This window comes from Octopus sinensis, linkage group LG1 (assembly GCF_006345805.1).
Source record: "Octopus sinensis linkage group LG1, ASM634580v1, whole genome shotgun sequence".
Lineage (NCBI taxonomy): Eukaryota > Metazoa > Mollusca > Cephalopoda > Octopoda > Octopodidae > Octopus > Octopus sinensis.
In genome coordinates, this window is record NC_042997.1 from 49,928,875 (window position 1) to 49,954,672 (window position 25,798).

The following is a 25,798-nucleotide window of genomic DNA, read 5'->3' on the forward strand; positions in this document are numbered from 1 at the left end:
TCCTTGGAATTCTCCTGATATTTCTGAGAATAACTCTACTACTTGTACTAAATTGAATGAATCTCAAAAGCTCCAATATAGAAAATATATAATTCAGCATTTTACAGTTTCCATGCTTTAATTTTTGAATATCAATTTTCATTTAGAAAAACTGCCAAAATGGTTAAAAAGTGTATTTGCAATCCTTGATTCCTGGGTTCAGTTTCTACTGTGTGGCATCTCAAGCAAGCATGTACCTTCTGCCATAGCATTGGGTTACCCCAAGCCCTGTCAGTGAAATTTGGTAGATGGAAATTTTGTGGAAGCCTGTTGGATAAATTGTACTTGTAAGATTTAAGTTACATGTGTCTGTGGAGTGTTCAGCCGCTTGCATATTAAATTCAATGAGCAGCAGATAAACCAGAAGATCAAAGAATTGAATATTCATCTTGGAAACCCATAAAGATTGATTGTTATTTATATTACTCTTTTACTCTTTTACTTGTTTCAGTCATTTGACTGCGGCCATGCTGGAGCACCGCCTTTAGTCGAGCCACTCGACACCAGGACTTATTCTTTGTAAGCCCAGTACTTATTCTATCGGTCTCTTTTGCCGAACCGCTAAGTGACGGGGACGTAAACACACCAACATCGGTTGTCAAGCAATGCTAGAGGGACAAACACAGACACACACTTATATATATATATATACATATATACGACGGGCTTCTTTCAGTTTCCGTCTACCAAATCCACTCACAAGGCATTGGTCGGCCCGAGGCTATAACAGAAGATACTTGTCCAAGATGCCACACAGTGTGACTGAACCCGGAACCATGTGGTTGGTTAGCAAGCTACTTACCACACAGCCACTCCTGTGGCATATCATAAGAAAATGTAACAGTTATTCACAGGTTTTGTTGTGTGGGCTCATTCATACTGCTGTTTGAAAGGTTCAAGCTTTAGCTCACAAGAAGTGAAAGAATGGCAGTGGCTAACTACTACACATGCAGACTTTTAAATGGGTGCTAAGAGTGGTTGGTGAAGGAGGCAAAGAGGGAGAAGGATAGCAGAATAATTGAGAGAGGAAGTTTATAACGGACGAATTTGTTGAGAAAGCTGACTTAAAGCAAAAGAGGGCACTAAGGTTTTGGTGTGCTGTGTCTATGTGGGTTTTTTTTTAATTGGTCAGCAAAGATGTGCTGGCTATTACTGGAAGTAAAGTTAAAATCATCATCCTCATCGTCTTAACATCCACTCTTCTATGCTTGCATGGGTTGGATGGAGTTTATTGAACTAGATTTTATATGGTTGAATGCTCTTCTTAAACTCCAGCCCTCAATTTTTTCTAAGCAAAGTAATATTTCCCTATCATTAGATAATTCCCCATGGAACTCTAGAAACGAACAACATTGTTTAGTATGACTATTAATGTTTGTTTAGAATCAGCACACAACCTCAAGACAAGGGTATATACACACACACACACACACACACACACACACAGACACAGACACAGACAGACAGTTTCTCTCTACCAAATCCACTCACAAATCTTTGTGTGTAAATAATTGTCAATTTCTTTCAACTTGTGCTGGTTAAATTATCCTAAGTATATTGTATGCCTTTATACTTTCAGATAGTTGCCCTTATAAGGAAACCTTCATCATGGGCCCTCTTTTGGTTATAATTGTAATTTTCTTGTTTGTTTATAATTTTAGGATGCTTTGCATGTGGTATGGAAAGTGGTTTCAGGGTTTACAACACTGACCCTTTAAAAGAGAAAGAAAGGCAAGGTAAGTGTAACAGTTATGTTTGTTTTGACTGAAGCATTATTGCATTATTAAAATGTTCAGCATACGTACAATGAAGTGTGTTGCCTGTTATAGGTATGTGAGTAACTTTATAATAGAAGATGTCTTATGGTATGTTAATATCCACATAGGTACCAGTGTGAAACACTGGCATGGATTTAATTATATTGTTACACCATGTCCCTACACTCACACCATATTTTAAATGGTTTCACTGCTAAAATACCTTACAATATATATATATATATATATATATATATATACATATATATCTATATATCTATATATATATATATATATATATATGGTATTTAGAGTTATATTCACTCAATATAATTTCAATGTTAATGCATTGGTTCCACATCATTTGCTCATTTGCAACTGTTAACAAATAGGAGGGACTACAGTTGGGAGTTAGGTTACTTAGTCCAGCAACATCACCACCAACAACAGCAACAACCACCACCACCACAAATAATAGTTGAAGAAGGGGAAGTTTCTGTCAGAACAATCCAACTGTTCATTGAAACATAGAAAGCTTACAACAATGGCCACTGGTGGACGGGGTCTAGAAATATTGGTTGCCAGGAGACTAAGGGGTCCACCCACAACTACAATGCTATCATTTAATTATTTATTATTTTTTTTGTTAAAAGTATTCTTTTCAACTGTCTACAAACACAGCCAGGCTGAAATAATTAATGCATTTTTCCAGGAGTGAATAAAAAATTCTCAAACTTATGGGGATGGGCCCCATATATGGATTCTAATGGCATAGGGGCCCCACTTGCTATCAGGCAAACTGGCAACCTGGCCAGTCCACCACTGACAGTGGCTGTATCTAATGTTACAATTGATTAAGACTAGAAGCTTAATCTCTTCCTACCATCAATACTAGTTTTGTCATGTATATCAATGCCTTTTAGACATCTTAGCTGATGCTGCCAGATGTGCTATCATAAACAAAGACAACAAACCGAAAGAGGGAGCCACTATGTGGCAGTTCGGCCTGCTAGAAATAGCAGCCAAATCTTTTTCAAATCACATCTTTCTCTCTTAAAAATATTTTTGACAATGGCTCTGCTCTATCATGTTTATTCTAGGATTAAGCAATACCAATGTCTGCAAACATGACTGCTGTTCATTAAAATGAACTTCACACTAATCAGTGGCTTAAGTATTTATGCAGACTGGTTTCAAATAGCGTCTGATTAACTCCTGGCAGATAACAGAAGATGTAAGGCAAAGTAAATTCTAATACAAGGACGAGTACAAACTTAACATCAAAATTTTAAAATTACGATTACATAAAAAATGCCAATGCTTTGCCAAAACTGTATTTGATCATCCAGCCACTCCACACCCTGAAAAATGTATATTTATGGGTGCGTGTTTAGAATAATCTCAGGGTTTTGTTTATGCATTACAAATATTTTAACAATTGCATGTAACACTGCTAAGACATTTTCTTCTATTTTCAAATATTTCAGGTCATCCCATAAGTTCTGTCCGAATTTTGAATAAAGAAAACAAGTGATCAAATGTTATATTTAATTGAAATTTAATCATCAATGTACTTTCCCTGATTATCTATGACTTTCTTCCGTCTATTTACAAGCTTTTTAATCCTATCGGTGGATTAAAACTCTTTTGGTTTCAAAGCGAAGAACTCTGAAATGTCAGTTTCGGCCTCCTCCTGGCTTGCGAAAGCTATGTCCCCCAAATGATTCTGTAAACTACGAAACAAATGGTAGTCTGAAGGAACAAGTTTGGGAGAATAAGGTGGATGAGGAATTTTTTCCCAACCAAGCTCTTCGATCTTCTGCGCTGTCCTTTGTGCATTGTCCTGATGAAACATCACTCCTTTTCGATTCACTAAAGCGGCTCTTTTCTTCAATGCTTGGTTCAAACACTCTAATGGCTGACAGTAGACTTGAGCATTGACTGTTGCATTAGGTGGTAACAATTCAAAGTGAATTACTCCTTTGCAATCCCACCAGATAGAGAGAGGAACCTTTTTTCCATGAAGTTGCCTTCTGGGTTGTGGTTGAGCTTTTTCCCTTTTACCAAACCACTGTTTACGACATTTAACATTTCGATAGAAGATCCATTTTTCGTCACCAGTCACAAGTCGATCTAAAAAGGTTGAAATGAGTTTGCAAGAATAGAGAGAAGAGCAAATGTCAACTCGGGATTTGTGGTTACTTTCGAACAATTCATGAGGCACCCATTTTCTAAGTTTAGGAACCTTTCCAAGTTGTTGAAGATGACGATGAACAGTTGTATGGTTTGAACTAAGCTTTATTGCCAATTCTTCAACTGATAATGCAGGATTTTCTTCAAGTAATGCCTCAAGGAGTTTATCATCAAACTCAACTGGACATTCTGTTCGATCTTCATCTTCAAGGTTGAAATCTCTACATCTGAATTTTGCAAACCGTCTTCTGCAAGTTCTTTCATTCAAGCATTTAACTCTATTATTCTGTAAAATAATATTTAATTAGTTTAAATGTACACAAATGCATAAAATTAATTTTAAATTCCATTAGACATTCTAAAATACTATTAAATTTCACTCAATTTTAAAAAAGGTAAAATTGGGCAGAATTTACGGGATGACCTGATAATTTCAATGTTTTAGATGTATCGTTTCTATTTTATATGAAATAAAAATTATCATTTTTCCAGTGTCGTTAAAGTAAAAGTAAGACTTTTTTGTATTTGATAATGTTCTCTAATGTTTTTAAAATTCCACTTTCTTAATGTCTTTTCATTTTTCTGTTTTTTTTTCTTCTTTTCTTTTTAGACTTCAATGATGGTGGAATAGGTCACATAGAAATGCTGTTTCGTTGTAATTATCTTGCTCTAGTGGGTGGTGGAAAAAATCCCAAATATCCACCAAACAAAGGTAAAATTTATATCCCGTTTTATGAAATGGAATGTATTGGTGTTCTGAGAATTGAAATGTTTTGGGGTAGAAGTGTATATGGAATGATAATGGCACACATGCTGTTACTGATATCAAAAGAAAGTTGTGGAAAAGCTATTACATGAGGTTATTGAAAAGGAAAGGCTTCATATGAATGGAGTAGATAATGGAATTTATTGAAAGAGTTATGGCATAAATGATTAGGAAGAATTTGGCATTGCACCAGTAAAAGGTACTACTAATGCTCTGTTTATAGGGAGACAACTGCAGAAGAACTTAGCTTGGTGTAATCCTCTATAGCTAGTGTTTATTGATCTTAAAAACCTTTTGACAGAGTTCCACACTCTGTAATCTGGATGTAGCTAAGGAAACGATGGGTAAATGAATGACTTGTGAAATCCTTGCAAACCATGTAGAGTCGTGCAGTTAGTAAGGTGAGATTTAGTGATGAGTTCAGTGATGAATTTAGCTTGCTGGGATGATTCCATAGGCCTCATTTCTTAACCCTGCCTCCCTCTTGACAATCTTTTTTCTTCCCATTATGCTGCTCAAGTTGTTGGTTGTTTGTAAGAAGATTAAATAGAAAAAAACATGGCTATCACTATCTCCCTTCCATAATTCCCTTTTCTATTACTCTCTTACTCTAGACACCCTATCCCTCCATCATGATTTCACTTCCATCAACTCCTCACCCTGGTCCTCTATCCTTTATCACCCTCTCAGTTATTTTAGCCATTGCAAAAATCTGGACATGAGGTAGAAAAGAGATTTCCTTTAGTTTTGCTAGGGACAACGTAATCTCTCAAATGCTGGTATGGATACAACATCAACTTTCCAGACACTGATGGTCCAGAACCTCTTATAACCTGCACTAATTTGTGAGAAGGAACTTCAGATTACCACAACCATCAGACTAATTTAATGGGTGGCCCTGTTTTGCAGTACTTGACACTTTACAATATCAATAAACTTGTATAATTTACATAATGTACTGGTAGCTGTATTTTATTTAATTATTTAATGTAAATTTAATATTTGTTTTAGTGGTGACCACCCCTGGTTCAGAAAAATCAGTATATAGGTGCAGATATGGCTGTGTGGTAAGAAGCTTGCTTCTCAACCACATGGTTATGGGTTCAATCCTACTGTGTTGCACCTTGGACAAGTGTCTTCTATCACACCGTGGGCTGATCAAAGCCTTGAGAATCCCTTACACCCCACTCCCACGTACCCCCACTCTTGCCTCCCCTACACCTCAACACCACCACATCACACACCACCATACCACACTACATCACACCACCTTGCACACACTTGCACTCACCACTTCCCAGCACCCACACTGTCTTCCATACACCTACACATGCATACACACACACATCAAGGTCACCAGCCCCCATCCACACTCACATATGCACGTGCACTTTCGTTTTGGGATCACCACTACTTTATTATCTCCCCTTCTTCCTAGCTCTCCTGTGTGACCCCTCTGTCCGGCATTCACCATGATAGATCACTAGCCATTAAACCTTTTTTATTTTCTCTCCCTGTTTATTTCTGTGTTCCTTTCTGCGGAAGAGTGTAGGCAAGAAACGTAAAAGCCTTTCTCACTTCCCGAACATTAAACTAATACATCTGTTTGTTGTTTACATACCCGTCTCCGCCTTTTTTTTGTAAATTCTCATTATATATATATATATATATATATATATATATATATATATATATATTGAATCCAAACAAGAAAGCACAAAAAAACACAACGCGAGGACGTGGAACAAATATAGTATTATTGGACGCTCAGGAAAGAAGGAGGGTTTAACGTTTCGAGCGGAGCTCTTCGTCGGAAACATAGGAGAAGGAAAGATCTAGAAAAGGGGAGACAGAGGAAAAAAAAATCGCCAACGGTACACACGAGGTCACATTTTGAATATATATATATATTTGTGTGTGTACATGTCTTGGTGTCTGTGTTTGTCCTTCTCCATGGCTTGACAACTGCTGTTGGTGTGTGTTTACATCCCCGTAATTTAGCAGTTTGGCAAAAGAGACTGGTAGAATAAGCACCAGGCTTAAAACATGAAAGATAAGTACTGGTGTCGGTACATTTGACTGAAAATTCTTCAAGGTGGTGCCCTAGCATGGCCACAGTCAAATGACTGGAACAAGTAAAAGATGAAAAAGACTGTAGAGAGGGTTTGAGACCAAAGGTTCCAGAAAATCAGTGTCGTACAGATATGACACTGATAAAATGTGCCCAGCATGTTCTGTAATGTGTTATTAGAAAAAAGAAAAAAAATGATGGGGGATCACTCGGCTCGTCCGTCGATGAAGAGCGCGGCTATCCACGTGAACTGATGCGAATTGCAGGACTCAGTGAACATCGACGCCTCGAACGCACATTGCGGCCCTGGGATCCTATTGTCCCGGGGCCCCGTCCGGTTTCTATGTGCAGGAGTGGCTGTGTGGTAAGTAGCTTTCTAACCAACCACATGGTTCCGGGTTCAGTTCCACTGCGTGGCATCTTGGGCAAGTGTCTTCTGCTATAGCCTCGGGCCGACCAATGCCTTGTGAGTGGATTTGGTAGACGGAAGCTGAAAGAAGCCTGTCGTGTATATATACATATATATATATATATATATATGTATTTGTGTGTATGTTTGTGTGTCTGTGTTTGTCCCCCTAGCATTGCTGGTGTGTTTACCTCCCTGTCACCTAGCAGTTCGGCAAAAGAGACCGATAGAATAAGTACTGGGCTTACAAAGAATAAGTCCTGGGGTCGATTTGCTCGACTAAAGGCGGTGCTCCAGCATGGCCACAGTCAAATGACTGAAACAAGTAAATTAGTAAAAGAGAGTAAAGAGTATAGAATCCATACCAAAGATGAAATGTAAGGTGTAAAGTGTAGTCCTTGATTTATCAAAGAGGCTAGTAACACTAGTGAATTGGAGTGAATAGGGATGCACCACCCATCCTATGGAAAGTAGATGTAAAATAATGATTGTGAGAATGGCTTTTACATTATTTCTTCAATTTGAGCAAATTGTTGATGCAGCATTTTAATCAGTATGCTCGTCAATCGTTCTCAGAGGATGTTCCTGAGCTAGGTCAGGGATTGAACTTGGACTTGTTGGTTATTTTGCCAATTGGATCTATCTACTAGATCATGATTTTATTTTTTTCTATGGGTTCCATGCATATAATTGGTAAAACACATCAATAGTTAGTACCTCTGGCCCAACATAACAGAATCAAGGAAAATATACAGAGACAAAATGATAAGTCTATTGTCTCCTATGGAACAATAAATAAACCAGTCGTTTGAACAGAACATTCCAAATTTTTCGTTTTGACAATACATTTTTAAAAAATATGATGTTTTTGTGACATTAAGTTTTATTAGTGGCACCAAATGAATGAACTTAATAAACAACTAAATACCATATGACATATGACCTGTCATGCATCTAAATGTTTAATCTCTTGGAATCTGTCTCACTGCTTGTCACGTTTTCTAATATAACCCCAGGCTGACTAATGCTTTATGAGTGAATTTGTTAGATGGAAACTGTGTGGAAGCCTTATGTGTGTGACACTGATAAGGTATGTATCAGACTTAAACAACCTATTGTGGAATCAATTTGTTTGATTACACCTTTCAGAGTGGTGCCCCAGCATGGTTGCACTTCACTGAGCATTACGAGAAAACAATAACCACCCCAGCACTCAAAACAAAAACAATAATTAGGAACCCATTTGTTCAGTTATTATCATTTTGAAGACTTTTTAATGTCCAATATCAAGCTACATTTGTATATAGTCCTAATTCCGAGTGTTCAAACATGAACACACTTTTATTCATGAGGTCTGAGTGTTAACGTGTATATATAATGTGTTATATTCTCCTGTTAAAAATGTATATCTAAAACTCTTGTCCTTAAGTACTAATCAAAAACTTGATTTGCTAAAATTGTGTGTGTGCGCGCGCATGTGTGGTGTGTACTTGTTTCTCTGAATGTGTCCACTTGAAGAATTATCTTGAACTTTGGCTAGCTGATAGAACTGCATTAGTAAATTTCTCATTTAAATGTGAAAACTTGCTTCTTATGTTTATTTAGATAATGTTAATTGTTGAATTATTCAGTGTGGCTAATGAAGGCGGTTAATCAAACCACTTAATATTCGATCAGTCACATTATTCCTCTGAAGTGAAAATTTAATGAAATTAGATTGGTTCTGTATTTCTAATTTTGATATCTTTTATCAACTGGGAACTTTCAACCACTGATAGAGGTTCACTTGAAACTCTTTAATTATCTTTCTGACCTTCCCATGTTAACTAATTTCATGAGAATGAATGCGTCTTATCAAAGAAATGGAATTTTATACTTTAATTACATCAAATGTATGTATTTATTGCATCGCTATCAACTGAAGCTAATGTTAGTCTTAGCCTGCCTGGCAAAACCTGCCTCTCTATCAGCAATATGGATGGGAAGGTTTGAACTCAATTCAAGAATTTTATCAACTACTTATTACTATTGGCCTTTTAACTTTTAAACTGGCCATGTCCTGCCCAAATATTCTTCCTGCTTTATGTTCAAACTGATTAGATCCAGCCTCCCATTCCAATATCATTCTAAAATAACACAATGTCAATCAAAATCAAATTCGATGACTGGCATCCATGCTAGCGGGGTGCAAAGAGAACCATACAAGTGTGATCGTTGACAGAGTGGCTTACCGGCTTCCGTGCCAGTGGGTCATAAAAGGCACCATTCGAATGTGATCGTCACCAGCGTCGCCTTACTGGCACTTGTGCCTGTGCTAGTAGGGTGCCGAGAGCACCATCCGAGCATGATCATTGCCAGAGCGGCTAACTGGCTTCCGTGCCGGTGGCACATAAAAGGCACCATTCGAGTGTGATCGTTACCAGCGTTGCCTTAGTGGCATGTGTAAAAAGATTCGAGCGAGGTCATTGCCAGTACCGCCTGACTGGCCCCCATGCCGGTGGCACGTAAAAAGCACCCACTACACTCTCGGAGTGTTTGGCATTAGGAAGGGCATCCAGCTGTAGAAACTCTACCATAGTAGATTGGAGCCTGGTGCAGCCATCTGGTTTGCTAGCCCTCAGTCAAAATCGTCCAACTCATGCTAGCATGGAAAGCGGACCTTAAACGACGATGATGATGATGATGATGATGATGATTCTAAAAATAAGCAATCACATTGTCAGAATCTCAAAGCTATGAGATAATTCATGATTAGTTCAAAGCAATGTGAATCGATAAGCCTTACTTTTGATAGAATAATGTGAAAACTAATAGGTTGAAGTTTTTGCTACTTACAGTAGTAAACTATACTCAATCCTTTGCAGTTATTTTTATAACTCCAGCACTGAAGTTGAAGTGTATCTTGATACATGTACAGGATATAAACTCTTGACACTTTAATGGAGATCTGCTTGTGACCTTTTGTGTATGAATGTAGTGACTAAAGGCACTAAATATTCGGAAGTTGAGCCAATTTCCAAATATTTTCTCTTTGTTTTGTACGGATATTATGGAAATGCTTTATTCCATTCTGTACTCTTCAGCTTTACAGTCCATCATGAGTGCATTGTGCTGAAAGGGTTTCTTCAATTGGAGCTGAGCTGGAGTCAAACAATAACAACATCATGCTATTGATTCCAACACAATTGCTTGAGAGGTAGTCTTTGGTTCTTGAATATTTCTTATAAATAATAGTTATGTTGGTTTGTGATTTCCAAGAAATATATATTTCATCTCTGCCTTTTTTGAATGGGAAAGTTACTATAGGCGCAGGAGTGGCTGTGTGGTAAGTAGCTTGCTTACCAACCACATGGTTCCGGGTTCAGTCCCACTGCATGGCATCTTGGGCAAGTGTCTTCTGCTATAGCCTCGGGCCGACCAATGCCTTGTGAGTGGATTTGGTAGATGGAAACTGAAAGAAGCCTATCGAATATATGTATATATATATATATGCGTTTGTGTGTCTGTGTTTGTCCCCCTAGCATTGCTTGACAACCGATGCTGGTGTGCTTATGTCCCCATCACTTAGCAGTTCGGCAAAAAGAGACCGATAGAATAAGTACTGGGCTTACAAAGAATAAGTCCTGGGGTCGAGTTGCTCGATTAAAGGTGGTGCTCCAGCATGGCCACAGTCAAACAACTGAAACAAGTAAAAGAAAAAAAAGAGAGATAGAATAAATTGTGACAGAAATCATAGATAGTTTCACTCCTCTAATATATGTAGCCATATTGTTGACGATAGTTGTTACCCTAATTTATAATTAAGTTTTATGCCCAGTCAACAAGAGAGCTTCTGCACGGTCTGTTGATGTGTGGAAAGAACAGCTAAATCTTTCTGAAACCCCACTTGACTTTCTTAAAATTATGTAAGGATGCATTGAACAATATCATTGTCATCATCATCATAATTTAATGTCCATTTTTCATGCTGGCAAGGCTTGGATGCTTTGGCAGGAACTGGTAAGGCCGGGGGCCACATCAGGTTCTCTTTTGGATTGGTTCCTATGGTTAGATGCCCATCCTAGCACCAACTGCTCCACAGTGTACTGGGTGCTTTTTATGTGGCACCAGCACCAGTGCTTTTTATGTGGCACCAGCGCTCACATCAACACTTTTACATGGCACCTTGATTTTCAAAACAGTAAAAGTGTAAACAACAAGTTAAAAGGGTGGTTTAAACTCCAAAGCCACTAAAACACTACTTAATGACCAACAAAGGAAGGTAAGCCCCTAGTGTACATACCCGTATTGTGATTTTAAATTTTGGTGTAGTCCATCTTAATTCTCATCAGCATATGATTTCAACAGTTTTTCTTATAAGATTGACTAAGGCAGTTGGGTTTAACCCCAGGTGTTAAGAGCCGCTAATGAGAATTGAAGTGGTCTACACCAAAATTCAAAATCGTGATATGGTTATCTATGCTAGGGACTTACCTCCCTTTGTCAGTCATTAAGTACTGTGCTTTAGTAGCTCTGGAGTTAACTCTTATCTTAGCATAAGTGGTGCTAGTCAGCACCCTCTGTCACTTTTGTGACCTTTATTAATATATATATAAGTATATAGATATATATGTGTGTGTGTGTGTATAACTGCTTCCAATAGTGGAGCTCTGGTTCAAGAATTTCAAGATTTTGAGGAATGTGGAATCACTTCTTACCCACTATTGTCCCTATGTCTACTCTGACCCAGTGTAGTAGCACCTGTCAAGTCCCCAGCTCTGGGTTAATTAGCAGGTTATGGAACTAACTCCAAGCACTGTCTTGTGAGTGCCTTGAGAAAGGAAAAGTTTAGGGGAGTTAGCTTCAACAACAAATCAAGTAGTGGAGTCCCTAAGGTAATCCAGTGTGCTCTTTGACACTCTTCCAGGAATTCCGGGGTAGGTGGAGCTCTCCAGCCCTTCAGGCAATTCAGCTAGGAGAAGGCCACTCCAATGTAAAACCTACAGCTTGCTGGTCACAGCAGCCACCTTAGCCTCCAAGTCTAAAGCATGGGATCAAACTGTGTGGACTGACACTTACTTTAAAACCACTAAGTATGGGTGGGAAGAACTGGCTTGTAGTATCAAGGGTCACTTTACATGACCACTCCAGGGCAAACTGCTCTTCCTCCTGATCTACAATCACAAACAAACTGCTGTTATCATATAACACAAGTTGACATAGAATAAATTTTGCACGTCTTTATTATTAGTTATAATTGTTTTGGTACCATTCTGTTTCTAACACCAGTGGACCTAAACTAAATATGATACGTTTACACCTACCAACTTTATCTGTTCTTAGTAGGACACAGGTTGAAGAGGAGCTTGAGAAAACAGTTGAGAAATACTGGTCTAGGCATACGAGATCATAGTTTTTGACCTATAATCAGTAGTCTACTCCTTAGTATAATAGCTTTTGAAGTGGCTATATGTGTGGAGTCACATGGCTTAATGGCTAAGACATACTTGTGATTGTAAGATTGTGGTTTCAATTCTTGAACTGGGCAATGCATTACTCTTTACTCTTTTACTTGTTTCAGTCATTTGACTGCAGCCATGCTGGAGCACCACCTTTAATCGAGCAACTCGACCCCAGGACTTATTCTTTTGTAAGCCCAGTACTTATTCTATCGGTCTCTTTTGCCGAACCACTAAGTGACGGGGACATAAACACACCAGCATCGGTTGTCAAGCAATGCTAGGGGAAAAACACAGACACACACGCACATATATATATATGTACATATATACGACAGGCTTCTTTCAGTTTCCGTCTACCAAATCCACTCACAAGGCTTTGGTCGGCCCGAGGCTATAGTAGAAGACACTTGCCCAAGGTGCCAGGCAGTGGGACTGAACCCGGAACCATGTGGTTGGTAAGCAAGCTACTTACCACACAGCCACTCCTGCACCTATTGTTTTTTTCTTGTTTTTTTTGTGCAGTGCACTTCATTTCTTGTTGTTCCTGTCCACTCAGCTGGCCAGAATGAATAATCTTGTAATGGACCAGCATCCTGTCCAGTAGGATAGAAAATATATATGCCACAGAATCCAGAAAATTATCCTTATGTGTCTATGGGTTGGGAAGGACCTTATATCCATTTTGTGTGTGTGTGTGTGTGTGTGTGTGCAAGTGTATCTTAGAATGTTTATATTCTGCAGTCACATGAAAAATTGCTGAGCTATGAGTTTGTTTTCTCTTGTCGTTTCTGTCTGCTTTTATGAAGGCAAGCAGAATAAAAACTGCCTTACTTGGAAAAATTGATTTAGTGGCTGGAAAGGCACTTGACATGAAAAATGCTTCAACAATATGTATTTATCTAGCTCATCTAGCTCATGTTGGCTTTGAAAAATGGATGGCAAACAAGCAAACAAACAAATGAATGAACAAAATCTTTTCCATCCAAATAACCAAAGTAAAAAAAATACGGAAAAAGGAAGACTAGATTATATTTTAAGATGATCTGTAGAGCAGTTCCTACAGAACCAAATCAGTTTTATTGTCAGGTGTAGATTTATAGAGCACTTTGCTGAATCTTTCAATGTTATCAAGTAGCAGAACAATTGTCTGCTTATCATGGAATTTTTTTGGAGGAATACAAAATTGGTTTCTTTGGGGTATTTTTCACAAGACACCATCTTTGTTGGCTTGTTAGACAAATTCACCATACCTGCTGCAACTCTTAGAAGGTAAAGAGCTGGGACACATACGCAAAGCAATTTTATCAATTTCTGAGTTGTACTTGGCAGACAAGTGTTGAAACTAAAGCAATTGCAGTGTGGAAGACATCATCATCATTGTCATCATTTAATGCTTGCTCTCCATGTTGGCATGGGTTGGACAGTTTGACTACAGGAAGCTGTATAGACTCAGACTGTCTGCAGTTGCATTGTTTCTATGGCTGTAAGCCCTTCCTAATGCCAACCACTTAACAGACTGCTTAGTGCTTTTTACATGTCACTGTCACGGGTGCATTTAAACAGCACTGGCCTGGGTGTGTTAACGCAACACCAGCACCTGAGAGGACAAGCCTGTATGTGTGGAAGACAAGAATTTTACTTAGCTTGATGAGTCTTAGACACATGCTAGCAATTCAAAAGCACAAAAAGACTATTGACTTCACTTAAACATCTCAACCTAGTTGCAACGTATCCTTGTCAGCAACCAAGTCATAGTTTGTGCGGTAAAAATGTTGGGAAATAATCATCCACTACACACTCGGAGTGGTTGGCATTAGGAAGGGCATCCAGCTGTAGAAACTTTGCCAGATCAGATTGGAGTCTGGTGCAGCCATCTGGTTCACCAAACCTCAGTCAAATCGTCCAACCCATGCTAGCATGGAAAACGGACGTTAAATGATGATGATGATGATGATGATGAAATTCGAAGTGCTAAGCAGTGAGGTGTACAAATATAAACCAGTTCAAATATGCTTGACGCATATTCAAACCTGTACAAATATAAACTTGGCTTGGTATGTTTACACCTATTAGCCTACAGTGAGAATTTTTCTCCATGACAAAATGCAGTAATTGTTTTTCTTAGAGGCTCAGTTATGTCTCAAGCATATTTGGACCGGTAACAAGTTTATATTCTTTTACTCTTTTACTTGTTTCAGTCATTTGACTGCGGCCATGCTGGAGCACCGCCTTTTAGTCGAGCAAATCGACCCCAGGACTTATTCTTTGTAAGCCTAGTACTTATTCTATCGGTCTCTTTTGCTGAACCATTAAGTTACAGGGACGTAAACACACCAGCATCGGTTGTCAAGCAATGTTGGGGGGGGGGCAAACACACACACGCACACATATATATATATATATACACACATATATACATACATATATATATATATACATATATATATACTTATATACGACGGGCTTCTTTCAGTTAAGTCTTTGTGTGTTTTTGAATGGCTAACGCATGTCTTTTGTGTTGTATCATTTCTACATATGCTCTACTAATTCTGCTAATTCACCGCCCTGGGCCCTGGATTGGTACTATATTTTATTGGCACTGGAAGATATGAAAGGAAAAGATAACCTTTGTAGGAATTGAACTCTGACTGTAAAGAGCTGAAATGTTCCGATAATTATGTCTGTTTGCAGTGTTTTGTTGGTATTCTTTTATTCTTTTACTTGCTTCAGTCATTTGACTATGGCCATGCTGGAGTACCACCTGAAAGGGTTTTAGTTGAACAAGTCAACCCCAGGACTTATTTTTCTATCAGTCTCCTTTTGCTGAACTGCTAAGTTACGGGGGACGTAAACACACCAACACCAGTTATCAAGTGGTGATGGGAGACAAACAGACACACTCACGCATACACAATAGGCTTCTTTCAATTTCCGTCTACCAAATCCACTTACAAGGCTTTGGGGCTTTAGTCGACCTGAGGCTATAGTAGAAGACACTTGTCCAAGGTGCCATGCAGTGGAACTGAACCTGGAACCATGTGGTTGGTAAGCAAGCTTCTTACCACAACAGCCACACCTGTGCCTAAATATATGATAAATAAATAAATAAATAAATTCTTAAAAATGTGTTGAAAGGAATACAATTGACTTTTGCCTTCTCATTTGTGATCTTAAGAATCTTCAGATCAGTGCTTCATAGAATATGTTGACTAGAACTGTTAGCAATATAAGTTAGACAATCCTTTGTGCTTTTTTTTCCCATTCTTAATGGAAAAGTAAACATTCTTGTTACAAATGGGAATTCTTTTCCTGATGTGATAGCGATTATGATAGCAATACTTGCCTTAGATTAACAAACTGTTAAGTTGCGTAATCTGTTTGTAAGGTCTTTGCACACTGGTTCAAAAGAAACCTGAAATGAATAGTATTGATTTCTTTTGACGAGGCAGAAAGAAGTATACTTAATTAAATTGCGTCTGCTTCTGTTAATTCACTATCTACAGAGATAAATATTATTGATCTCTTTTGTATGAACACAGGTTTGCAAAATTTGTAGGTGTGGGATGTGATTAATTGTATTAATCACAGTCCATGACCAATGTTTATTTTGATGTGTACCGCTTAAAATGAAAAGCAAAGTAGATCCTAGTGAATCCTCTACTCATGATATAGGGAGGCAAATAATGACAGGCTTCTACTCCAGTGGGTCTCCATTAAAATGTTGAACTATACTGATGCCTTGGTCCCTTTAAAAAGAAAAAAATGAGATAAGAGGAAACATTACTTTTGGACTTCAAAATTGAATGAATTTATAAGCAGAAAATTTTGAAATCAGAACACTGGAAATTGTTTGATATTATTACATCGTCATCATCATCAGCATCTTCATCATTGTCGTTTTAATGTCTGCAGTCAGATGTCCTTTTCTTTGCCAATCATCACTTGTTTCCAAGCAAGGTGACATTACTTCGTGGTCAGACATGCTTTCACAAACAAATTACTAACAATCAACACCATGCTTGTTTACAACTATCATGCAATCTCAAAGCAAGGACACACTGACACACATACATACATATGATATACATACACACATGATTGGCTTCTTTCAGCTTCCCGCCATCAAATTCATCCACATGGCTTTTCCCAGCATGGGTCTTTAGTGTAATCAATTTCCATATGTATATTTCCTTTAGTAAAGGGATATGATGATCTGTAACAAACTTTTACATTTTCCCTTTTAGTTATGGTATGGGACGATCTGAAAAAAAAACATGTAATTGAACTTGAATTTTCTGCTGAAGTTCGAAGTGTCAGACTACGGAGAGATCGGTTTGTATTTGTATTTGTTTTTTTTTTACATTTTTTGCATTTTTTTTACATTAAAAAGACATTTTTCTTTCCATTTTGAATAACTAAAGATGCATAGCTTCCTATGCACCTTTAGCGATTCAGTTATCTTCTATCTTTTACTTGTTTTAGTCTAATTGGGATCCACATGGACTGCCAGGGGTCCACAAAAGCTTTAAGGGGGTCCACAATTAAAAAGTGGGTCCATATATAAATTTTGCTTACTTGGAGAGGTACCTGTATTTATTGAAATTTTCAAGATTTGCATTTGAAATTTATATTATTAATATAACGAAATTGTTTCACTCATTGTTAGATTTTACTAACCTACAAACAAATATTTTATTTCAAAAATTTACTTCTGCATATATGGGGTCCATAGATGATAAGATAGTTTTCAGGGTGTCCACAAGCAAAATAAGGTTGGGAACCCCTGGTTTAGTCGAGCACTTTGCACCCAGTACTGATTTTGTTAAGTTTGATACTTATCCCATCAGTCTCTTTTGCTGTTCTTCTGTGTTACAGGGATGTAAACAAAGCAACACTTTATTGTCAAGCAGTGGTGGAGACAAACATAAAGATACACACACATGGTGGACTTCTTTGAGTTTCTGTCCACTAAATCCATTCACAAGGATTTCGTTGGCTTGGTATTACAGTAGAAGACACTTAAGGCGGCGAGCTGGCAGAAACGTTAGCACACCGGGCAAAATGCTTAGCAGTATTTTGTCTGCTGTTACGTTCTGAGCTCAAATTCCGCCGAGGTCAACTTTGCATTTCCTCCTTTCGGGGTCGATAAATTAAGTACCAGTTACGCACTGGGGTTGATGTAATCCCTTTGTCTGTCCTTGTTTGTCCCCTCTATGTTTAGCCCCTTGTGGGCAATAAAGAAATAAGAAGACACTTAACCAAGGTGCCTTGCAGTGGGACTGAACCCGGAACCATGTGGTTGGGAAGCAAACTTCTTACCTCACAACTCTGCCTAGTAAAATGGCATTGAAAAATCAAATGATATTTCAACATCAACAGACCATCCTAAATATATCAAGTTTAATGTTAATTAAATCACTAATTTACCAGTTTTGTTTGTTCTGTTTCCATGATTATCAGTCACCATCCTCATAATTTGAGCTGGTTGATAAAATTAGCATTCTTTAGTAACGTTCTTTCCTCTCTTAATAGCTATTTCTCTTCCAGTTTCCTCTTTCTCTTTCTTTTTATATTCTAACTGGATTGCTTTGACCTACTCTACCCCACTTATTGTATTGTGAAGCTGCTTGACTCTTCTGTACTTTGCCCTGTATCTCTTAAACCTCTCCTTACTGACTATTTGACTGTCTGCTCTCCTTGTACTTTTGTCACTTTTAATCTATTTTTACAGGGAGCATACCTTATGTATGGGTTATATTTTGTTATTGGTGTAAAACCCGGTTTAGCTCTGATTAAAGGGACTACTTCTAAAAGCATTCTAACCATGAACAACCAATTCTATATTTAGAAAGAGTGTACGAAGTACATTCAGAAAGTATCCAACTTTTTTTTTTCCCACCAAAACTAATACTGTGTGGGCAAAATCCTTTGGGTGAGAGGTTGTTGTCACCCTTCCTGTGCATACATGAACATTTTCATGCCAGCAGGCTGCATTAGTTCCTGGCTGTTATGCCAAGAGTACAGACGTTTTGTGCATGCTTGTCAGATTTTTGTTTTCATGCAAGGTGACCGAATACATCAAGCAGAGACCATAAACCCATGTCTCAACACCAGTGATGATAGTCTTCATGACCGTCTGAATCGTAATTTGCACAGTCCGGCATGACCTGGGCAATTTCCACGTGGAGTTGCTTCTGCTGCTCCACCAGCAGCTTGGGGACAGATTTCGCTGATACTCTCTGCATGCACAAATCCTCCATTAAACCTGTGCTTATTCCCACTTTGTGAGCAACTTCCGGGATTGTTGTTATATGACTGTCTTACACAGCTGTTCACCAAACCTTCTCAGTCAGCTTGTGGATGGCCAGCTGAGCATACCTTGCTATCCACTGAGGTGCAGCCTTGTTTGAAGTAGTTGTACTACTCCTTTATTAGAGTTTTGCCAAGGCATCACAGCAGAAGGCCTGCTGAATCTTCTGGGTGGTTTGATTTTGAATATTACCAAACTTTTGGCAAAACTTGCTGTAAGATCTCCTCTGCATTTGGTGAAAATGAAAATCTGATGAGTGCTCACTACATGTCTGTACTCTAGGTATATCAGATGGGAACTGACATGGCCTACTGTGTGAAAATTTTCACGCATGTGTAGGAAGGGTGGTGTCACTTCTGACTCAAAGGATTTTGTCCATGAATAAAGTCGGATACTTTTTTAATGTACTTCATATTAAGGATAACATTATGCTGTGTGAACCTGCTTTTTTGTGAAGAGGGCATGGTATGATTTTAGGGGGAATTTCAATGCTTATCCTTATAAATCAAATGACTACATAGTGACTCACCTTACTAACTCACTATTTGTTTTTTGTAAATTATTTGGCACTTTTGTTGTGTGCTTTTTGTTTCATAGGTAACCATGTTTATCAACATCCATAGAGCTTACTAATGAGCTTTCTTATAGAACTGTAGTTCTGCTTAGTTCCAGGAGCTTTTTTTTTACATCAATTTAAAGTGGTTTAAATTAAAACCTTTCCTCAAAATTTCATATTAATTTATATTCTAAACAGCACCTTAATAATAACAAAATTATTTTACTAAACCCTTTATTATATTCAAAATTAATTGAAACAAAGATAGTGTATTTTAACAGAAATATGGTAACAAAAGGGTTAAAGAAATCTCTATATGATTATTCAATTTGCTAACAATAGCAGCTAAATCAATCTGTAATCAAACCTTAACAGGAGCTTTAAATTGAGTTAGAGAATATTGTGGAAATTCTGGAAGTGACAAGAAAGGGACTTTCTTTCCAAAACCTAAAATAATTTGTTTCTAGATATTTCTGTTGATACAAATTATTTGAAAATGTTCATCATCATCATTAACATCTATTTTCCCTACTGGTATAGTATTTCTTATTAACCAAATGTCCACTGATATAAATTAGATCATTCTTTTCCTTGTAAAATAGATGACAGTGCTGATATTAAAGATGATAACGACAAGTATGTTTAACTGATAGCTATTATGTTCTAGTTAATAATAATTTATTTGTTTTTATGAGGAAAGCAGTGGCCATGATTCTTTTCAGGTTCTCTGAGACAAGTTCGAGGGATGGAGATGAGCCCAAATACTTATATCAGATTGGATTTCCCTAAATAAACCAAAGGTATTAGGTGGTGGTGGTGTTAAACTGGGCCATAGGCTAAGCATACCACTCACATAAGCCATGGTGGAATATACACTCAGGTTCAACCACTTACAGTTCTACTAGTTCATTGCCATATAGAGCTACATTTTTATTAAACTCCAGAATGGATGAGAGGCAAATTTGACTGTGGTAGGATTTGAACTTAGAATGTCTTGTGATATTTGTCCCAACTGTCTGGGTTCTATCTGATGCCCTAATAGTGCTGCCAATTCTTCCTTGTGTTACAGTGTTCTATATACCTAATAGACAGGCATTTTGTTTCTCTAAGGCAGAGAAAGGACTCCTAGATGCTACTTCTTTGCAACATACAGCTACCAATACTAAGAGATAAATAGTCAACTTTTGAGACAATATAATTTTGTAAGTCACTCTGACTCTCACATGCTTGCCATCAAGCAATACAAACAGAAATAGAAGAAATGAAGTACACCCTTTTCTTTGTTTTTTCTCACTTATCTTTGACTAAAGTTCTCTTCACACTCTGTGATACACAAGCCTTAGTAAATTTGTGAGCAACAATAGGCAAGGAGTTGTAGAAATAAAGTATATTAACCCTTTAGCATTCAGATTACTTCGTCAAATGTAATGCTTATTTATTCACATTGTTTATTTTTAGAATGACATTTATACAGTAAGAGTGAGAGGCTGGTCTAGCCAGTTTGGATATAAAACAGGTAGAAAATTTGGGCCGGATATAGCCAGTTTAAATTTTAATGGGTTTAAAGGAAATGGTTGAAAGGGGAAATGGTTATAAGTATAGCTGGAGACAAAGCTCTTTTGTATCTTAGAACTCTTGAGATAAGTTTATTTTTTTTTTTTTTGTTTATTACAACATTCATATTTAATTGTAGGTTGTTATTGCATATCTCTACATTATTCCTGACCTCATCATCATCATTGTTCGACCGTGGTCGAGACAATGGAATTTACCATGTTACGCCAGACTTCACGGTCCATTGTGGCATTACGGAGGTCCTGTTGCTGGATGCCTGTATCCCTGGAGATTACATCAGGTTAGGAGAGTGTGCGCCCTCTGGTATTGCGAGTAGATGGCTTCCAGAGGAGAAGAGTAGAAATTACTTCTTTTTCAGCTCTACAACAATGTCCAGCAGACTGGACTCTCCTATCTTTCACAAGAGGTGACACAGGTGGTAGTTTCCCATATATTTGCATTTTGGTTGGATGGCGCTTCCACGAGAGATTTTGAGCTCTCATAAGGAGGCGATTGTAGGTTCCATCCAACCGCCTCTCAAGCTTCTTTGATAACATCCAGGTTTCTGAGCCATGTAGTAGAATTGGTTCGACTGTGGCTTTGAAGATTTCAAGTTTGAAGTCTCTACTTAGGTTTGATGACCAGATCTTATGCATGTCATTACAGGCTGACCAGGCCATACCCTTTCTAGTTAGAAAATCTTTTCCGGATGACCCAAGATATTTGTAATCAGAAACCATATTTAAGGGCGCATTTTTAAAGGTTAGACCTAGAAGAGGGATTATCAAATACATTCTACCCCTATCCATCCCATTTTTGTGACTTTTGCTTCAGAACAATATATCTAGGGTTACATCATTCAGTATATTTTTCAGATGTTAAAGTTTGAGTTTTCAAGCAGTGGGGTTTAATTGCGAGAAATTTAGCTGCTATTTTTTTAACAAGTTGAATACAAAAAAAAGCATCCTTGCTGATGCCACATAAAAAATATCTTTGCTGATGCCATGTAAAAAGCACCCATGCCAGTGTCACATAAAAAAATGTGCCCATGCTGGTGTCATGTATGAGTCAATCATACAGGAACCACATAAAAAGCACCCAGTACACGCTGTAAAGTGATTGGCATTAAGAAGGGCACCCAGCCATAGAATCCATGCTAAACTGACAATTGGAGCCTGGTGCAGCTCTCCTGCTGACCAATTCCTGTCAAACCATCCAACCCATGCCAGCATGGAAAAACGGATGTTAAATGAGATGATGATGATGATGATTCTTTGCTGGTGTAGTTTATCCTTTTGTTACCATATTTTTAAAATTAATTTTGAAAATAATGAAGAATTTAGAATGATAATTTTGTCATTATTAACCTGCTGCTTGGAACATAAATTAACATAAATTAACATAAATTAACATAAATTAACATGGCATTTAAAATGGAAGATTTGAATTTAGATCACTTTAAAACAGGAAGTTCACATTATAGACAAAGGAGTAGTCTGCGGTGGCACCAGCACCTATGAGCCCACAAGACTAGGGATGATCAGCTGGGAAGGGTTGCAGGGGATGAATCTGTATGCAAGGGCAGCCATGCTTTTACTCAACTTGACATGTCCTTTCATATATCACAAACTGCCAGGGTGTTTTGGTCCCTTGTTACCCTCTCTGTGAGTCCCAACATCCGTAGATCCTTTCTCACTATTTTGTCTCATGTCTTCTTGGGTCCACCCCTTCCATGTGTTCCCTCTGCAATTAGAGATCGGCACCACTTGATACAACTGCCTTTATTTATTCTTTATTCTGGTGATCATCATTCTTTTCCACTCAGTCCCACCATGTCAGTTTTTCATAGAAGCTTTGTTGTTTCTCCAGATTGATATTTTTAATTAGTTTACTAAATCCTAAGTGAAAGCGCGTGGCCTAGTGGTTAGGGTGTCAGCATCATGATCATAAGATTGTGGTTTCGATTCCTGGACCGGGCGACGCGTTGTGTTCTTGAGCAAAACTCTTCACTTCACGTTGCTCCAGTTCACTCAACTGGCAAAAATGAGTAACGCTGCAATGGACTGGCGTCCCGTCCAGCTGGGGAACACATACGCCATTGAAACCGGGAAACATGGCCCATGAGCCTGGCCAGGCTTTAAAAGGGCGCATTTATTTTATCTATTATTACTAAATCCTAAACCACTGTTTCTCAATTACTTTTTATCCATAGATTCCTTTCATTCCTATTTTACTCAGGTGATATTTTTTTTTTTATTTAATATTAGGAATTGTAAAATATTTTGTGTATTGTTGAAGTATAACCAATTTATTGCAGATGAATTTTAACATCAAAATCTTATGTGGACCCTCAATGTTCATATGGACCCCTGTTGAGAACCACTGCTCTAAACTAATTAACCTTAAATGAAAAGAACATTCAAAACTTATTTTAGTTTTTTACAAAATATATGGAATTTAGATAATAAAAATCTTTTTTTCTTTGTTTTTCTTTTTAATTTATAATTTTTCTGTTTTCTTTTTTCATATTTGCATGATTTTCTGGAAAAGATAAAATTCATATTTTGTTTTTGGTTTGCAAGATTCTTCATGTGAGTTCATGTATTGAAGCATATTTTCTTGTCTGGGGAGAGTCCTTCTCTTTTAGTGCCTTATTATTTAACACACTCACCGGTAAAGTTTCCACTCATTTACTTCTTTATTTTTAAAAAAGTTTTTGTTGCGTTTTGCAACCTTTCCAATAGTCATTGACTTTGTCTATTATCCGAATGTCGGCATTAAAAGGGAATCACTTCTCCCCAGACACAACAAACTAAAATTTATAATTTTTATACAATTTTTTTTTGTTTTGTTTTTGTTTCCTAGAATTGTTGTTGTTCTTGATTCCCTTATCAAAGTTTACACTTTCACTCAAAACCCACAGCAGCTACACGTATTTGAAACTTGTTCCAACCCTAAAGGTAAGTGTTAATTGTCTATCTGTTTTTCAGGTCACTTTAAGACATTTCATTTCCCCATTACTCTTAACCATCTCCTGTTGGTAACTGTCGCTTCCATAGTCTCATGCTTGTGTATGTTATTTGGCTTGATGCTGTTCCTACCACCAACCACTCTACAGAGTCTACTAGATGTATTTTATGTGGCTTTTCCTGATGCTCCAATGATTCTTGTCAAACCACCATTCTTAGTCATTGACCAACATTATTGTCATTGATATTCTTTCCTCAGCACCTTACAAGTTTTTCTTGTTAACCTTTTCAATAATTCCTGTATCAAATAATATTAACCCTTTAGCCTTTAAACTGGCCATATCCGGCCAAAAGTATTCTGCTTGTTTTATGTTCAAACTAGCCAGATCTGGTCTCTCACACCAACCTTACAATATCGTCTTAAAAATTAACAGCTACCTCATCAAAATCTCATAGCACCAAGATAATGCATGATTAGTTCAAAACAAAGTGGATGAAAAAGCATTAGTTTTGACAGAATAATGTGAACACTAAAGGGTTAAATTAGCAGTGAGCTTGCAGAATCTTTAGCATGGCAGGCAAAATGCTTAGTGGTGTCTTTCATCTGTCCTTACACTTTGAGTTCAAATTCTTCTGAGGTCAACTTTGCTTTTCATCTTTTCAGGGTGGATAAAATTAAGTACCAGTTGAGCACTGGGGTCGATGTATTTGACTTACCCCTTGTCCTGCACTTGATGGCATTGTGCTAAAATTTGAAATCAATATTAACTTAACTATTTCCTTTTTATGTGGAATTAAGATTTCTGAATGGTTTATTCTCTAAACAATTTTAGTTTTACTCTGTGAGAAATTATTATGTTGAAAGTATTTCTATATTCCTTGGATGTTTTTCCTTCGTAATTGAAATTAGTTTCTGTGATATTCTGAGTTTTCAACTAATTTTTTTAATATTTGTAGGACTGTGTGTCATGTGTCCGAACAGTAACAACTCTTTGTTAGCATTTCCTGGCCGTAAGACTGGACATGTCCAGTTGGTGGACCTTGCTAATACTGAGAAAACACCATTAGATATTCCAGCACATGAAGCAGCTCTCAGTTGCATTGCATTAAATTTACAAGGCACCCGCCTAGGAACAGCATCAGAGAAAGTAAGTCAGAAGTATATTGTTAAGTTACAAATTATTAAACTGATTTTGTAAAGATTGATTTGTAATTTTTTTTTTTTAAGAATTCAAAAAATAAATTTAATTTCCCTATATTTTCCATTTTATTTGTGCATGTCACAAGGTAAAAGAAAACTGTGAGCAAATTGAACTGTAGTGTGGTTTTGTTTCTCAGTTCAAAATCAATATCTCATCATTTTAGGTACTTAATGATATTGTGAAAGGCATAAAAATCACAGCTTTGTATTTGCTTGTTTAGATATAAAACTGAAGTATCTTGTCCCTGTGACCACTCAGTATATTCAGATATTGTTAATTAGCATTTAGTTGCTCGTTTTGCATATGTGTTTCTGTCAGTTGTGCAGTTGGTAGTAAGAATACTAATGCTGTAGTTTTTGTAGCGTATTGATTGATTGAAATAGCAATGACATGATTTTAAATTATAAGCATCAATTAGACTAGTGGCTCAGCCATTTTGACTTCATAGCACACAAGAGTTCACATAACAGTGGTGCTATGCTGAAAGTTAAATCAAATTGTTTTAAAGTAAAAATACAGACAAAAAAAAAA

At 37.4% G+C, this 25,798-nt stretch overlaps 1 protein-coding gene, 1 long non-coding RNA gene and 1 pseudogene across 2 annotated transcripts in view; 2 read left to right on the forward strand and 1 right to left on the reverse strand.

Annotated features, from left to right (window-relative positions):
• LOC115217974 (WD repeat domain phosphoinositide-interacting protein 3) overlaps positions 1–25,798 on the forward strand; it is a 78,545-nt gene that overhangs the window by 42,470 nt on the left and 10,277 nt on the right. Inside the window, exons 2-6 of the mRNA XM_029787709.2 lie at positions 1,701–1,775; positions 4,600–4,701; positions 16,921–17,008; positions 23,962–24,056; positions 25,023–25,213. Coding sequence (XP_029643569.1) covers positions 1,701–1,775; positions 4,600–4,701; positions 16,921–17,008; positions 23,962–24,056; positions 25,023–25,213 — 551 coding nt within the window. The remainder of the gene's footprint in view (positions 1–1,700; positions 1,776–4,599; positions 4,702–16,920; positions 17,009–23,961; positions 24,057–25,022; positions 25,214–25,798) is intronic.
• On the reverse strand, positions 1,668–17,418 carry LOC118762206. The gene is made up of 3 exons (XR_004997976.1): positions 17,333–17,418; positions 14,243–14,246; positions 1,668–1,679 (listed from the first exon to the last, which is right to left on the reverse strand). It is a non-coding gene; the product is annotated as an uncharacterized LOC118762206 (long non-coding RNA).
• LOC115219852 lies at positions 7,016–7,177 on the forward strand (annotated as a pseudogene).